Source organism: Vespula vulgaris, chromosome 2, assembly GCF_905475345.1.
Source record: "Vespula vulgaris chromosome 2, iyVesVulg1.1, whole genome shotgun sequence".
NCBI lineage: Eukaryota > Metazoa > Arthropoda > Insecta > Hymenoptera > Vespidae > Vespula > Vespula vulgaris.
Genome location: NC_066587.1, coordinates 5,087,678 through 5,103,912, shown reverse-complemented (window position 1 = coordinate 5,103,912; position 16,235 = coordinate 5,087,678). Strand labels below are relative to the sequence as shown.

General features: G+C 38.8%; 2 protein-coding genes across 3 annotated transcripts in view; both read right to left on the bottom strand.

The window, feature by feature from the left end:
* Window positions 1-11,699, bottom strand: part of LOC127072758 (serine/threonine-protein phosphatase 4 regulatory subunit 1-like) — a 113,261-nt gene extending 101,562 nt beyond the window's left edge. The window contains exons 1-2 of one of the 2 annotated variants that reach the window (XM_051013446.1): window positions 11,678-11,699; window positions 11,549-11,593 (exon numbers count right to left, since the gene is read on the bottom strand). In XM_051013446.1, coding sequence (XP_050869403.1) covers window positions 11,549-11,593; window positions 11,678-11,684 — 52 coding nt within the window. In that variant the 5' untranslated portion in view covers window positions 11,685-11,699. Of the gene's footprint in view, window positions 1-10,706; window positions 11,073-11,548; window positions 11,594-11,677 lie in introns of those variants that run through there. The other variant, XM_051013447.1, reaches the window with a different exon arrangement.
* A 326-nt stretch (window positions 11,700-12,025) lies between these two features.
* LOC127072764 (RING finger and SPRY domain-containing protein 1-like) lies at window positions 12,026-16,212 on the bottom strand. Its single transcript, XM_051013457.1, has 11 exons — window positions 16,023-16,212; window positions 15,581-15,911; window positions 15,308-15,473; window positions 15,054-15,236; window positions 14,915-14,981; window positions 14,670-14,810; window positions 14,442-14,557; window positions 14,227-14,370; window positions 13,928-14,145; window positions 13,575-13,835; window positions 12,026-13,502 (listed from the first exon to the last, which is right to left on the bottom strand). The coding sequence occupies exons 2-11, from the start codon at window positions 15,796-15,798 to the stop codon at window positions 13,415-13,417; spliced, it is 1,602 nt and encodes a 533-aa protein (XP_050869414.1). The 5' UTR covers window positions 15,799-15,911; window positions 16,023-16,212; the 3' UTR covers window positions 12,026-13,414.
* Window positions 16,213-16,235: the final 23 nt, after the last annotated feature.

Genomic DNA, 16,235 nt, shown 5'->3' with positions numbered 1-16,235 from the left:
AAAATGAATGTCGAAAGGGAGAAAGTGTAAGATAAGTCATCATGGTCAACGTGCGGCGCCACGTCACGCCACGTATTCCGTCATTCATTGATTGTATCATAGCGTAACGAGCGTACTCAGCGCGGGAGTACCGTGCACGTAAGCTCACGTGGTCGCTCAAAAGCGAGGAAAGGATGGTAGAAAGAAAAAGAGAGACGACGAAATGAAGAGAGTTAGAGAGGGGATACTATACTTTCCGTGCAGAAAGAATGACTATCGTTTTACGTATATACATATGCGCGTTCGTTCGCTCGTTAAAGCATAATTGTTTAAGACAAATTGTGAAACGAATTAAAAAAAAAAAAAAAAAAAAAAGAATAATGAGAAGATAAAAAAAAAGATCTTGTTGTTTTGTTTTCTCTATCTTATTTTTTCCCTTTCTCTCTCTCTCTCTCTCTCTCTTATTTCTTTGTTTTATGTATCTTATTAATGTTCGATCAAAGTTTCAACGAAATTCTATTTGAAAATATTTCACGTAAGCTTTTCGTATATAATTATTTCCGCGACCCTGAGTCTTAAAGCATCGCCCACCGCAGAAATGTGATTCGTTCACGTCTGGCCAGCGTAATTCCTTAATCCTATAATGAAATACAAACGTGTGCTCGAGCTATTATGCGGGCCAAACGGCCGAAGTAATAATGTGTAGGGGCGGACTAACAATGCGGACGAAATATCGCATTAAAATATTAAGTTCTTTATTCCGGACTTAGGAATCGATGGATAGCAAAATACAATTGAACGATTGTATGTATCTTGTCTTGGATCTTCTCGATACTTTCAGTAGCGTTCGCGATCGTTATCGTTTTCACGAAATTCCTGACGCTTTGGCGCTTTAACTTCAATAAAGATTAGATAGTTGGAAACTAATAGAAACTTCATTAGGCGCACGCGATACATGTCGGATAAAATTGGATTTTATAAGACAGTCTGGCATTGTCGTGTGTTCTCGTTCCTTTGAAATGCCCATAGATCTTATTCCTTTGCACATTGAGGTGCTTCTTCCTCCCATCTCCCACCATCCATACCATTCGATCGACAAGAATTCTCTACATTCCTTTCCTTCTAGAGGATTTTCTGTAGCAATTTATATCGTCGGATGCCCGAAGAAAGGACCAATGGGAAAAGTTCAGAAGCGAGACAAAATGCCACTTCTTACTGAATAGAACGTGAGCACTCGCTCGAAGTACATCGAGAGAAAAGGGCAAAGAAGAGACAGAAAAAAAAGAGAAAGAGAAAGAGAAAGAAAAAGAGAGAGAGAGAGAGAGAAAAGAAAAGAAAAATCAAAGTCGAGCATCGCCGTTTCGTTGATCTCTTTTAAGCTTACGTTATAAAGGCACAACAGGTTAGGAATAAACTTTTCGTATCGTTTTCTCTTTCGGCGAATAATAAAGACGATTGAACCACTAAAATGCTAACTTTACGATGTAAGAATCAAATAGAGAAAAATTATAAGAGAAACGAAGAAAAAGACATACACAGGGTGAATGACAAGAAACGAGAGGAATCGAGCATGGTCTAATTAAGAGACGTAAGTTTATTAAGCTTCAGGTTTAAAATAGCGGACGACACACTGCCGAGGAATGTAAGGGCAAGCCGTTTTTATTGTCAGGCGAGCCCTAAGATTAACTCGAACGAACTTTTCTACTCGGACCTTCGACGTCTTTCGAGAACAAGAATTACGTTTTAGTTGCGTTTGCACGCGATCCTCCTACGGACGAAAAGATTTTAAATACAACGTGATATTTATTCCTAAGACATCAGAAGATTTTTCGATCGATAAAACTACTTGAACATTTCTATCGGTTGACAAAAATTTATACAAATTTTATCTTCCAAAGAATCTTCCTTTCCTCGTTTTCGATCTTCTTCTTCATCTTTATCTTCATTTTCCTCTCTCTTACTACGCATTAGTTGAGGAAAAATTGGAACGAGACGATCGATCGGTCTTACCACGTTCTTCGTCTCGTAAGTGTAGTGGCAAGAAAAGAGGCGAAGCTCGAGAACGATCGATTACCGGTCGTGTCTGAATTTAGGTTAACTGAAGGACCACGAGAAAGGCCGCCAAAGAGAGAGAGAGAGAGAGAGAGAGAGAGAGAGAGAGAGAGAGAGAGAGAGAGAGAGAGAGAGAGAGAGAGAGAAAGAGAGAAGAGAAAGAGAAAGAAAGAGAAAGAGATGTGCGAAAAAACCACGCGATAAAAACAGCGCGGCCCAAGAAAGAAAGAAAGAGAGAGAGAGAGAAAGCTAAATAGATATTCTCGCGAATCTTCTCTATTATTCAGGTGAACGTACTCGTTTCTTCATAAAGGATCGACATTTTTGAAGAAGGAGGTCGAAGATCATCGCTGAAAGGTCATCGATCGTACATATGTGCCTCGAATGGTATTCGACATGGATTAGCAATCTTTAATCGATAAAAGCTATTTCTCGATGAATCAAATATAATCTATCTGAGAAGTAGAGAGAGAAAGAGAAAGAGAGAGAAAGAGAAAGAGAGAGAAAGAGAAAGAGAGAGAGAGAAAAGGAATGATCATGGAGCAATGAAATTTCTAAAGAACGTATTCATCAATGACTTTACGAAACACGATAAGAAATACGGAAGAAGAAGAAGAAGAAGAAGAGAAGAAGAAAAAGAAAAAGAAACAGCAGAGGAAGAAGAGTGAGAAAAGAGTGATACAGAAAGAGAAGTATCAACGTAGAAGCCGCGAGAGTTAGGATTAAATATAACCGTAGCTCGGGCTATTTATAAAGATTAACTTGTTGGCGAGATAACGAAGGAAGAGATGGAGACAACGGCGCTAAATTGTCGCAACAATTGCGCGAGAACCGCCGGATTCCGGGGACGAAATTCTTCGTGCCACATCGAGCTTCGACCTCGTTTCGCCTACGACACCAATAACGACGAGAGAGGAGGAGAAGAATAGTCGCATCCACATCGAGTGGAAAAATCTTGTGGAATGCGATTCGAATTTATCAAATCGTTGTCTTCTCGATGTTGTCCATCTGTCTGTCTACGCCAGTTTCTATTTCTTTCAGTCTCTCTCTTTCTCTCTCTCTCTCTCTCTTTCTGTTTCTATGCCAATCGAATAAATCTTCTCTTCGTAAACAATCTTCGATTACTATCGAAAGATCTTAAAGATATAAGATCGACGAAGAATGATAAAGATTAGAAGGGATTAGTAAAACAACAAATAAGAATGTCGTCGATTGGCCTGAAAAATCGATAGGAAGAAACGTGGTATGAGGGAGTTATTAAAAAGCAGAAGTTTCATAGCTCACGTATTACGAGCAAAGTTCATGCACCTCGAGCGTGCTTTTCCTCGACGAAGACGAAGACGAAGACGAAGACGAAGACGAAGACGAAGACGAAGACGAAGACGAAGACGAAGACGAAGACGAAGACGAAGACGAAGACGAAAACGAAGACGAAAACGAAGACGGCAGCGGTGACGGCGGCAGTGGTGGAGACGGTGGTGGTAGTGGCGGAGACAACAACGACGACAACGACAACGATGGAACGCCGCATCATCTGGAATTTTATTTACACACGGCGTTCCACTACCAACGCTACTACTACACTACTATCGTCACTACCACACACGTACACATACAAGTAATCGTGAGAGAGCGACATCGGCGCGACACGTGCTTAAAAAAAGGGAAAGAATGTTAGGCTCGTCCATTGAGAAGTCACTTTCCACATTTACACTTACCGCCTAATCGGCTGGGTCGCCGCTTCTAAAGGGAAGAAGAAAAAGAAGTGACGAGAGGATAGAGATGAAAAGAGAGAAGTGGAGAAAGACAAAAGAGAAGACGTGCTAGTGCAAGGAAGAAAGAGAAAGAGTGTGTAGGAGAGAAAGAGAGAGAGAGAGAGAGAGAATGTGTTACGACATCCTTCCCTCGTTATCGCATCCCTACCGAAGGCACCTGATAACGTACCAGCTGTGCACGCTTCTGTCCGCCACACGATGCCACTTCTCTCGGTTGCATTTACGACGAGAAGGATCGTCGATTCCGTTGCGGATATGATTAATGACGCTATCACTCTTGCTCTTCGACTAAACCACCCTCTTATCATCGATTAGCGTTATCGATTCCGACTTTAGTCGCACGTTCCTTACACTTTTGAATAATACGAAGAAATCTTACAGCTTTCCCTTCCTTCTTTATCCCTCTCTCTCTCTCTCTCATTCTTTCTCATTCTTTTTCATACACACTCCGTTGCTCTTTATCTTGTTTTCTCTCATTCCTCGTCTAACTCGCGCGACTCGGATCATCCTTGACGATTTATCATCGCGCTCCTTTCTACCGACTATCCTTCTCTCCTTCTGAAATGTCTTCCTTGTTACTGCGAAATCCGAATCGTCGCTCTCGAGTGCAGCGAACCGTGTAAAAGAGCGAGAAGAGCAAAGAAATCGCCAAAGAAGAAGGAGAGAAAAGGGAAACCATGTACTTCTTTAAACGCTCAGCATTCGCCCTCGACGATCGTTTGTTACAGTTTTTCGACGTCTACGAGATTACTCTTTTCCGTAAATTTATTCCTCCGGCTAATAGCGCATGTTTGCTCGAACGAACGAGACCTTATCTATAGGAGGTGTCTTTTGATTTTTAATAAATAATATTTATTCCTCCTCCACTTCATCGAAGGCATTACAAATATTTCCGTTAAAGTGAAACTATTAAAAAATTAAAAGAAAGAAATTTGTCTCTAGTTATATAAAAAAAAAAATAATGACAATAAAAATAAAAATAGGTCGATTCTCTCGCTTTTCTTAACGAAAACACATTTCTCCCTTTAATCGTCTTACTAATTATCTTTTTTTTTCTTTCTTTCAAAAGTCAAGGTCACAGCGACGAGGGTAAGGCCAGAGAAAATAGAGGACTAAAAGCGTCGACGTTACTCCGAGATTTTTGAGACCCGAGCGTTTTTATTCGAATAAAAGCCAGTGGCATGCTTTGATCTCTGGTCCTTTGAAGGGTCGTTGAATCGACTCGAAGCTGGGGCGACGCGTTAGTTTTACGTTGCTTGTCCCACTGCCCTTATACGCGTTCGAAAATTAGCTAGATTGTTTTTTTCTCTTCTACTTCTATTTCTCTCTCTCTCGCTCATCATCTCCTCTCTTTCTCCTCACCCTTCCTTCATTCAGAGCATCGAAAGCGAACCAACGAAGGGTTGCCGGTTTTCGGAGGTACGTCGAGTTGAGGAGGATGCGAATATGAAGGGTGCGTTTACATCGAACATTTCCATTTCCCGGCTATCCATCGATCCTCGACAGCCTTGTAACGCGATCAAAACTTTTCCTGTCACGATAAAATACAAGAAAGAGTCAGCTGAACGATTAGAATCGATTGTGTTACGTTAAGGACATGTAGATGCAGGTAAAGCGAGTTTTTTCTTTCTAGAAAGTACAAGCAAATTACATTAAGCGATTCGAGCGAACTACGAGAATAAATCGAACGCTGAACCTATGGCTCGAAGGTCGGCTCGAAACTTTCGAGAGACGCTACGACAAACGTGACACGCAAAAAGTGTCAAACTTAAAGCTGGACGAAGAAAAAAAGAATGAACGCGAAAGAACAAAATTCTTATTGTAAGAAAACATTGTAATGATCGAAAAGTCGAGTTGGAAAAAATGATCGACTTTCCTAGTCAATGACTACTTCCTTGAGATATATTTCCTTAGAATTTTATCGAAGGACACCGCGCGAGGGCATCGTCCTCCTCGTCACTTTGTAACGTTAATTAACGTTCGGATTATTAATTCGGGGATAAGAAGATAGCTATCGATATCTTTCATCGTTCGGTATTCCCTTTCCCACGTTCTCGATGAGAAAGATTATACAAGATTTCTAACGTCAAAGGGCGACGCGGTCATTGGCTGGATATAGGAATTTGTCTCTGGCACGAGACGCTCCTGTAATTAGCTACGATCGATGGATGAAAGAAGAAAAGAGAAAGAAAGACAGAAAGAAAAAGAAAGAAAGAGAGAGAGAGAGAGAGAGAGAGAAGAAAAAAGAAAAAGGAAAAAGAAGAGGAGGGAGAGTGCCGTTTGACTCGTCATTGTGTGTGGTGTTGGAAAAAGAGTTGGGTAACGAGCGAGAAAAGGAGAAAGATGGAAAGAAGGAAAGAAAGAACGAAAGAACGAAGGAAAAAGCTAGCTGAAGAAAAAAGTGAGTGAGAGCAGGAGAGAGAGAGAGAGAGAGAGTAAGAGGGGTAGGGGGCATAGTTCGCGCTCGGTGCTCCTTGCTCGTTAGTCACGGCCTCGTCTTTATGAATGGGTTCGTTCGTGGCTTACGAGGAATCGTACTATCTCTACTACAACCATTCTCCTGGTCTCTCTCTTTCTGCAACAGGGTGTCAGCCGTCCTCCTCCACGCCTACTCCGCCGCCTCCTCCTTCTCCTCCTCGAGGGAGTCGCTTGAAACCCCTTACACAGAGAGAGTCACCGACAATGGAAGGCGGTCGCGAATCGATCGTCTACCTCGTCGCCGGCGCCGACTACGCGCGGTAACGTATTTCGCGTTTTTACGAGGAACGAAGGGAGCGAGAGAACGAGAGGGATGGAAGGAAAAAAAATAAATACAAATAAAAGTGAAAATAATAAAATAAATAAAAAGAAGGAAACTAAAAATAAATTCGGAGAGAGAAATTATTTCGAGAGAATAAATGAATGAACGAACGAACGAACGAATGAATGGATCGATGGATGAATGAATCGGAACAACTAAATTCCAAGTAATTTTTCTTATCAACGTTGTGGTATTGTCAACGTGTGATCAAACGGGATGGAGGAGCATAAAAATGATAAAAAAGAAAGAAAGGACGAACGAGAGAACGACTGGTGGACCGTCGAAATGTGAAAAATTCATTAGCCAGCGACTTTCTCGAATCGCCGATATAAGAATCAGAAGAGCCGAAATATTGTGAGAGCTATCGCGCGTAGGGCGCGGCTGATTCTCGTCTCTTCGGCAGGGACGCGAACGCAAAGGAAGGAGACGAAAGACGCGAGGAAGAGGAAGAGGAGATGGTGGAGAAGGAGGAGGAAGAGGAGGACGAGGAGGATGAGGATGAGGATGAGGAGAAGGTGAAGAGAGGAGAGAAAAGAGGAGGCGTTTATCATTCGTATCGCAGGCCTACTTTGGACCGCGCAGCCTTTTGCGCAGCCTTTTGCCTCTTAGGAGGTCTGCTCGTTCTCCGTAACTAGAAGAGCGAGAGCGAATGAGAAGGAGGTGGTGAAGGAGGAGGAGAAGGAGGATGAGGAGGAGGAGGAGGTGGAAGAGGAGGAAGAGGGAGCGTCGGTCGCGGGAGAAGACGAGGGGTAACGGAGAGGGAGGGAGGAGGGAGGGAGGGAGGAAGGGAAGGAGGGCTGGATGGTATTCGAGGAATGTCATGTAATAATCGGGCGGCCATTTGAGCGTCCGTTTTGACGACAGGCGGCGCCACTGCTCGACTCGCTCGCTTGCTCGCGCGCGCGCCAAGGAGCCTGTCCGAAGGGAGAGAAAGAGAAAGAGGGAGGGGGGGGGAGAGAAGTTATGGCTAAGCCTCGTGGCAACGATCGCCGACGATGAACCCCTCTCGACGGGTCCTCTCCCACCCCCCCCCCTCTCTCTCTCTGTCTCATTCTCTTGCTCTCTCCTCAGCGTGGGCCATCGATTATGCGCCGCGAAATTAAGCGCGATAACTTTTCGACGACGAGAGGGCATTCGTGCTTACTCAAAAGGGTGCGAGAAAGTAAAGAGATTTTTTCTACTCCCCCGACCAAGGTTGTATCCACCACGTGAATTCCAGCATCTACGATCTCGCGATGCTGCCCGAACTAAAGGAAGATAAGCTATATAGATATTAGACACGTTACGTCGCGTATAACTAGGACTGTTAAAAAGATCGATATCATATTTACAACATGATCGTATGCGGGTCACTCGGTCACGAATACGGGCAAAGTGGTACTTCCGAGAGCGTAAAATCCATTTGAGTGTGAGCTACGAAGCTCAAACGCGAGTTCTCTGTTTCGGGACGATTTCGGAAAAATAATGAGATGATGAAATGGGAATTAAATAAGTAAAATAAATCGTTTTAATGTAACACGGCGACAGGCCGGTGTTAAGGACGAGAGGAAAGAAGGAAGGAAGGAAAGGGTGAAACGGTGGTTTAAAAAAGGGCTGCGGGGTAGGGGATCGAAGCTTAAAACGGGGCAAGGAACGAGAGAAAAAAAACCGGTATTTTTGCGTCGAGCACCAAGGGGTGCATTTCGTTGCGATTATAAAAGGCAGGGCAACCCCCGGTGTGTCTAGACGACGTGGCCTCCTATCAAAAACAGACCACCGAATTGAAAAGCCCGAAAGGGCAAGGAACTCGTCACAATGCCAAGAAATTAAAGTTTCTCTATATATCCACCTATACTCGTTCTTCGAGCACTCACTCGTTTTTTCTTTCTCTCTCTCACTCTTTCCTATTCTACTTTTTCTTACTCGTCCACGCTGCGACTCTAGTCCTCTCGATGTTAAATTCGACGTTGTGCGAGGGGTAAGGAATAAAAAGAAAAAGAAAAAGAAGAAGAAGAAGAAGAGATTACCTCGCGCGGAATAGACGAAGCTCGTACTTCTCCTTTCGGAAACGTTCTCAAGGGTCTTTAACGCTCGGAACGTAGGAAATTTTCGATGATCGTCGTGAAAAGTCGCACGTTAGATCCGACAAATCGCGTCGTTTCGCACGGAAATTACAGACGGAAAGCATCGACACTCGAGAAACGTCCGACCCGGTAGCTGTCACCGCCAGTCCCTGAATAATTTACATAATCGCGGCTGATTACCAGCAGTTACCAGGGCTCCCATACGTATCTACTCGTTGCCGCGCGACATCGACGTCGTGGTATATCCTTGAAGAATCCCATAAACGCTTTCTTAACGCCTCGGTTTCATAGAATCGTCGATTTTTAAATATCTCGATGGAACGACCGATCTTCTTACTTCGATCGAAATGCTCGATCGTATTTAACGTAAAAATAATTTTTTAAGAATGTAGAAAATACAAGTAAAAGGTAGAATGTAAATTATCTAGACATTATGCGTTTAGACTATTTAAAGTGAATCGTTTTTTCTCATCGACGTATGACGAAGGATTCGCGGAATCCACGATGATTCGTTCGTTCGTTCGTCACGAATCATTCATTAACGTTTTGGCGGAAATATGAATCAGACAAGAGTCACCTGCACTATCCATAGATAAATCATCGAATATTCTACAGAAGATTAGAAATTATTTGAAGGACGAACTTAGGTCGGTCAATGACCATAATTCGCGCGGTTCGATTTCTTGGAAGGACCAAGGAGAGGATAAATCTATGGAAAAATTTTATACCGTTCGTCTCGCTCGACGAATCGTTTATATATACGAAACAAACTGCCCTTGAAACGATCTTCTTTGAGAACGAACGAATCTACCATTCGAAATTCTCTCTCTCTCTCTCTCTATTTATCTCTCGGCAGAGACAAGGGATAGAAAAAATTGCAAGATAATACGACGACATCTATGGTTTTTTTGATACTAATCAAGATCGAGCAATTATTTCAAGATCGTTTCGCTGCCTCGAATTTTTTTTCTATCTACGCACGTTTAGGAATATGAACAAACGAAGCTGATAAACTCTGGAATGCTAGATAAAAGTCAGCTAGGACCAGCTATGAGTTGGCAGTAAAGTATTAACGCGTGCGTTTCTAAGTATTTTTTTTTTTTTTCTACATATATGTTTCAATGAGTACACGTTGAGAACGCAAGAGAGGAAAAAAGAGATAGATAGAGAGAGGAGAGAGGGAGAGAGGGGGAAGAGAGAAGGAGGGAGAAAGCGGAATTCATCTGACCCACGTAAAATATAGGTTTTATCGGGCCAGAGGGTCCAGCTCGATAAGAACGTCCGAGTACGATGCGTCAGACTCGGAAGTTGACTCTCTATTTACTAAAAATTGAATTAAAATAAAATTATTAATGAAATAGGAAAAATACGTATCGTAGTAGTCGATAAAACGCAATGCCTTTAGGATAATTACGTTTCTTCGCAATGTAAACTCTCCGAAAGTCATTGAATCACTCTATAGAAGAAAAATCAACAAACTGGTACAATACGTCTACGATAGATGGCACTAGTAAATATAGACGATAGGTTAAGAGCCGAGATCAGTCACCCTGCTATATGTATAGGAAAGATCGTATATTGGCGCCTTCTTTCCTTTGATATTACCCGAAACGTCGCCATTTTCTCACAAAAACTCACCTTACCTTCTCATTGTCTACATTACAAATCTTATACGTACTTACGATTATACGATTATCATTACGATATAAACGTTAAAACATAAAAGTTACGAATCGAACAAACTACATCAAGTACTCCATATTCCTAACCTCTTAGTTTGTTTGTTCTTTATTTTAAGATATATGTATATCGAATGATACGTATTCTTGTTCAACAATATTCAAACGATCCAAAATGTTCAACGTCGTTAACGGTAATACGATCGTTTCAAGCATTTTCTACGAAAACGTGACATTGTAACGAACGTGACTTACTGTTATCGTAAACAATACATTTAAAAGTAACGAATCATCGCACATCACGTTATAATGACGATGAACGAGTACAATAAAACATAATAAGAATAAAATTACGTACAAAATGGAACGATCAAACGGATTAGCAGGAAGCTCGTTGTCGTCTCGTAGTCGTGCAAGAAAAGTCCGTTGACGAAGAAGGATGAAATTGTGGAGTTTGAAACGTCGGTTATCTACGTTAATCGAATTCGCATAAAGGCATCCGGAGGCAGAAAGGAATTTGACAAGGCGCGCAACGATGGAGTGGCGACGCGAGTCGACCGCGTGCCCTTTTTCTGTTTCCTCCTTTTTTTTTTTCGGGCTTGGCGGTCGAGGTAAACATAAGCGCTCGGTACGTTCAGTGGCGCCCCCTAACCGATAAAACGCCATCCAAAATCGCTCTCTCACGCGCGACGACTGTTGTTCTCTCTGTCCTCTATCTATCTACCTATCTCTCTTTCTCATGCGCACACACCACCCTCTCTCTCTCTCTCTCTCTCTCTCTTTCTCCCTCTCCCCCTCTCTGTCTATGTTTTCATCTTTCTTTCTCACACGCATGTGAGAATCACGGCATGACACACGGAACTCTCGGTCAAACGACCGACAACGACTTCGAATCAAAGGAGTCTCCTTGTTTCGCTCTCTCCTTCTATCTCATTTTCTCTCTCTTTCTCGGGTGGTTCCCTAACCTCGAAAAAGGATGACTTGCGCGCGCGCGAATTTCCTTCTTGCCTATCGTCGACCTGTGTCCATGCCATGCTACGTCGCATTACGATACGCCACGCGCGCATCGTGCACGCTTCGAATATCGTCGGCATGCCTCCGGTGGTGGGGCTATACTGTCCGTGTGCCGAACTCGGACGACCCCTCGCGCTTTGTGATTACGATCATCGGTCCTTACAACTATAGTTTTATTTTACTCACCCTTGTCCGAGTCTTCGAGGTCTTCTTTTTGCATGTAGGATATATCTGAAACCCACAAAACGGCACAAGTTAAAAGAAAATCCCTCGTGTTTTTGGGCAGCCTCGTCGGATCCACAGTCACTCACTCACCCGCCATGTTGTAACAAACTGCGGCGCACTCTAACGGCGTCTCGTATAATCAACGCCGATAGCTCGCTACACGATCTTCTCGAAACTATCGACGAACTTCGATAATTTGCGAGATAGCGTATCTTCTAAAACAATTTTTGCGAGAGACGATAACGATTTTTCGATCATTTTTTTCCTTCGACTTTTTGGCATGTAAATTTATATAATATTGTTTCAAGGTACATATGCGAGAGAACGAAAACCTTAATATATTTATGTAAAGGCTCCTTTGTAGAAAAATATTCGGGAGTAGGTTATCGTTGATGAATACGAATGGATTTTATAAAAAAAGTTGTTTCAAAGCACATATATAATAAAACATGAAACTTTATATTCCTACTAAGAATATAATATATATCTTTATCTTTCTCTTCTTCTCCTTGCTTTCTCTATATATGTATTTGTGTAGATCTAGTATATACTAAATATATCAATGTACAGTCTCCTATACAAGGGTTCATGTTACAGCATAAAGTTTGTTATTTCATTTCTCTATTTAAGTGAAACATGAAACGATAATTATTGAAAAATTTTTATGATGCAAGAGAAAATTGTACATGAAACTATACTTGTCATGGACTTGTGATCCAGTCACTTATCCATTATAAGTGTTTTTTGAATCATAGTTTTATAAGAATCGCTAGCAACTTGAGTGTGATAGCCCCTATTGATTTGTAAATATGTGCTAGTTATTTTGATATATTCAAGTTATTGGTAACTGAAAACATAATTTGTAGATTAAGAATATATGTTTATGTTTGTAGACGCATATTTCTGAAAAATTTGTGATCCAGTCACAAATTTAATATTTTACATTTATTTCTTATCATTTTCAAAAAACTGCTAGCAATTCGTTTTTAAATTACAGCTAATATTTTTTAAATGCTATAGTGTAGAAAAAAGTATGTATAATCTATGAATTATCAGTTATAATTAGGCATTTAATTAAAAGTATAAAGCAGACTGATATAAGTAGCATGTGTTACTTTTCCTAAGCCACCAAAGTGAATTAATAATTAACAATAATTTTAATAAAAAGAAGTTGCGAAGAATAATTTGTAACTTAAATTCAGAAAATTACTTAATCATTCATAATAGATAAATGAGAAATAGAATAAATTAACGATCGATGGTGCAGAAATTGTAACATTTACTATTGACGTGATTTTGCATCTGGACTTGTATAACTTAATTAAAATGTAGTATTATCATTAGTTGTATTAAAAGTCATAAAGGAGAAGGCCTCATAATTATGATAAAGTTTTTGGGAATATTCTCTGGTTAAAAACCACAGTCCTCTTCTATCAAAATATTGTACTACATGTAGAGAATTGTATATAATATCACGACTGTATTCCACATATAGTAAATCTCATTAGATTGAATTGTTCAGACCAATTTTTCTTTACTCCGTATTACATTTAACTTCACCTTACATCTTTATCTATTCCATCATGGCATCATTACTATTTCGCATAATCTGTTTCATACGTACGTGTATACGTGTAAGTGCATGTCGTTTATTTTAAACGTTGAATAAACCCAATGTTTATGGTAGGAACAAAAGAGACTATACGTTAATAGAGACAAATAATCTTCTATCTTCGTAAGTATCTTCCAATATCGTCTGAGCGTGAAGTAATATAACAAATATAATAAAAGTATCTTTTTAACAAATGTGAATTTGCTTGGTAAGTGTCATATACCATCTAAAACCATTTCATCGATCGTAGCTCTACACATAGGGCATTCAACCAATTGTTTTGAACACGTTTGACAAAAGCCTCTGTAATAAATATTAATTACGAGGACACATCAAGTATGCATAATAAAATCGAGTAAATAAGATTTATCTTACCTATGATTACATGGTAGTAACCTTATTGAAGCTTTCTGATCAAAACATAGAGTGCACGAGTCTTCCCTAACACTAAGTCTTCTCAAACGATCTACATATATATGTCTGGGCAGCACAACTTTGTCTTCTGGATTTAATGAAGCGTGATCGTTAAATGTCTGATATTCCCTATCAGTAGGAGGATATTGAAAGGATACATTTCCAAAATTAAAAACACATTGTTGGAATGACATGAAACTAGCTGCTGCAAAGAATCCAGACCTGATAAAAAGACAGATTAAATATTTGATACGTTTTCATGACTTTTTTTTATATTTTTTTTTCTCTTTTTTAAATTTCAAATGTAAACATACTTCACAGTCTTGAAAACTTGAGTACATGGTTTCAATGGTACTCCATTTATAGAAAATATTATTTCTTGTTTGTTTAAATCCAACAAACAACCTAAAATATCTCCAGCTTTCCAACAAGGTCTATCGTAATATTTCTCACTTCTAGCATTATACCAAATCAGTCTTCGACAGCCATCACAAGCTAATGAAAATTCATCATCTCCTATACCATAACCTTCCTACAGTTAACAAGAAAAGCGTAATTAGTAGTCCAATATTAATTATTTTAATATAAATATATAAAAATGTGAACTTCGTACATGATTTAAGAAGGTACTATCTTTTGTAGCCCAACCAATTTGCATTACTCCTGTAGTAATTATGAGTGTTTCGTAATACCAAATTCCTGAATCTACTTGAAATGTACACCTTACACTTTCAAATGAATATGCATCACAGCGGGCCTAGAATATAAAAAATGGAAATACTGGATAATATCAATAACTATTATTATTCATGACTGATTCATAACTACCTCTAAACCATTTGGTGATATTTTCAGGTACTCGCTTACATCCTTTGTATTTAGCATAACATTAATACCAGTCATATCGACTGCATCATGAGAATAATTTCTACCTTCCATTAAAACTAGAAAATCATAAATAAATGCGTTAATATCGTTTATATAAAATAGTGTATACATATATGTGTTTGTGTGTGTGTGTATAATCATACAGACAAATTTTATTGTAATATTTACATAAATTATCCAGACACCACTGTGCACAAAAACCAACTTGACGTTTTACATAGTGAAATTCTGTGGCCCATTTTTCCAGTTCTAATAAAGGATTTTGTTTTTCTGCTATAAGACGTTTCTTAATTGTTATTTTATTTTCACCTACAAATAAATATATATAATAATTGTAATAAATTATTTAAGATCCCTTTTAGAGATCTTTTAAAATTAATTAAAGTAATAAATAATCATAAAGCAAAGCTCACTTGTTTGGGCAAATTTTTCTAAAGCTATTAAAGAATATAGTACCACATAAGGTTCAATATCATCCCTCTGAAACAATAAATTAATATTATTTACTCAAGTAGTATATTTAAATTGAAAACAAAACAAAAAATAACATACAAGGTTTGAAATAAGATAGTCTAATGTAGCATCTGACAATATTGCTATACTACTAGGACCAGCCAACTTTTCTGCAATACAGCCTAATACAACACAAATATTTCGCTGTTGTGTTGCACTGGTTTGTATTTTTCCAAATCTTTGAGATAATTGAAACATATGTGATAAACGTAAAACAGAATCCTGTGAACAAGGAAATATTAAGGTTGTCATTGCAATTGTTATATACGATAATCTCTAATATTTGAACGAACTTTTGAAGGCAAAGGTCCATCATCTAACAATAAAGTAATAACAGAAGGGCCTAATGGATTGTGCATAGGAATAACGTTTATCATAGAACTGACTACTTGTATCCAACCATCCTCTTTATCTGCAATGGCATGTAATTTTAACATGGCAGGTGGAGGTTCTTGTTCACTGAAATAAATAATATTATATTTATAATATATCTTTAAAAATTAAAACGATTTGTGAAAAATAACATAATCAGTTGTGACTTCATATTAATAAAGAAACATGCTTACTTATCAACCAGAGATCCAATAACTCCAAGTGTTTCCAAAACAAGCATGTCAATAGCAGTAGATGTTGGAAATTTGAAAGTTGGCGATGCTGTATCGCCAGATACAACCGTGCTTACATTTGCTTGTGATAATATAGTATTTTCAGATTCTGGATGATTGTGATGTTCATTATATATTTCAAGATCTTCTAGAGAGTCTTTACACAAACAATTGCCCATTCCCACAAATTTTATAATAATTTTCTACGTACTATATAACTATGTAAGATGTATATGCTATATTTATATAAACAAATAACATGTATATTTTTATATTCAATATCCATATAGAGCTATAATGAAAAAGAAGAATATTCAATATAGAAATAATGATTACAAACAAGTTAGTATTTAAAATATTAAAATATTCTATAAATATAAAAGCATAAATACAAAATAATCACCAATAAAATGTTAATAGATAAAGTCATGTCCTTCTATCATTACTAAACTATACATTCTTCACATATACGTTCTTGATACAACACCCTGTATTGCGTTGAGTATATATCCAAAATATAATTAAAGCATAAATTTTTGTAATTAAAATTCCAATCAGTCTTAATCTATTATTAGTATATTTCTGTAATAGTTCTAAAAATGAAAAAAGAAAACTT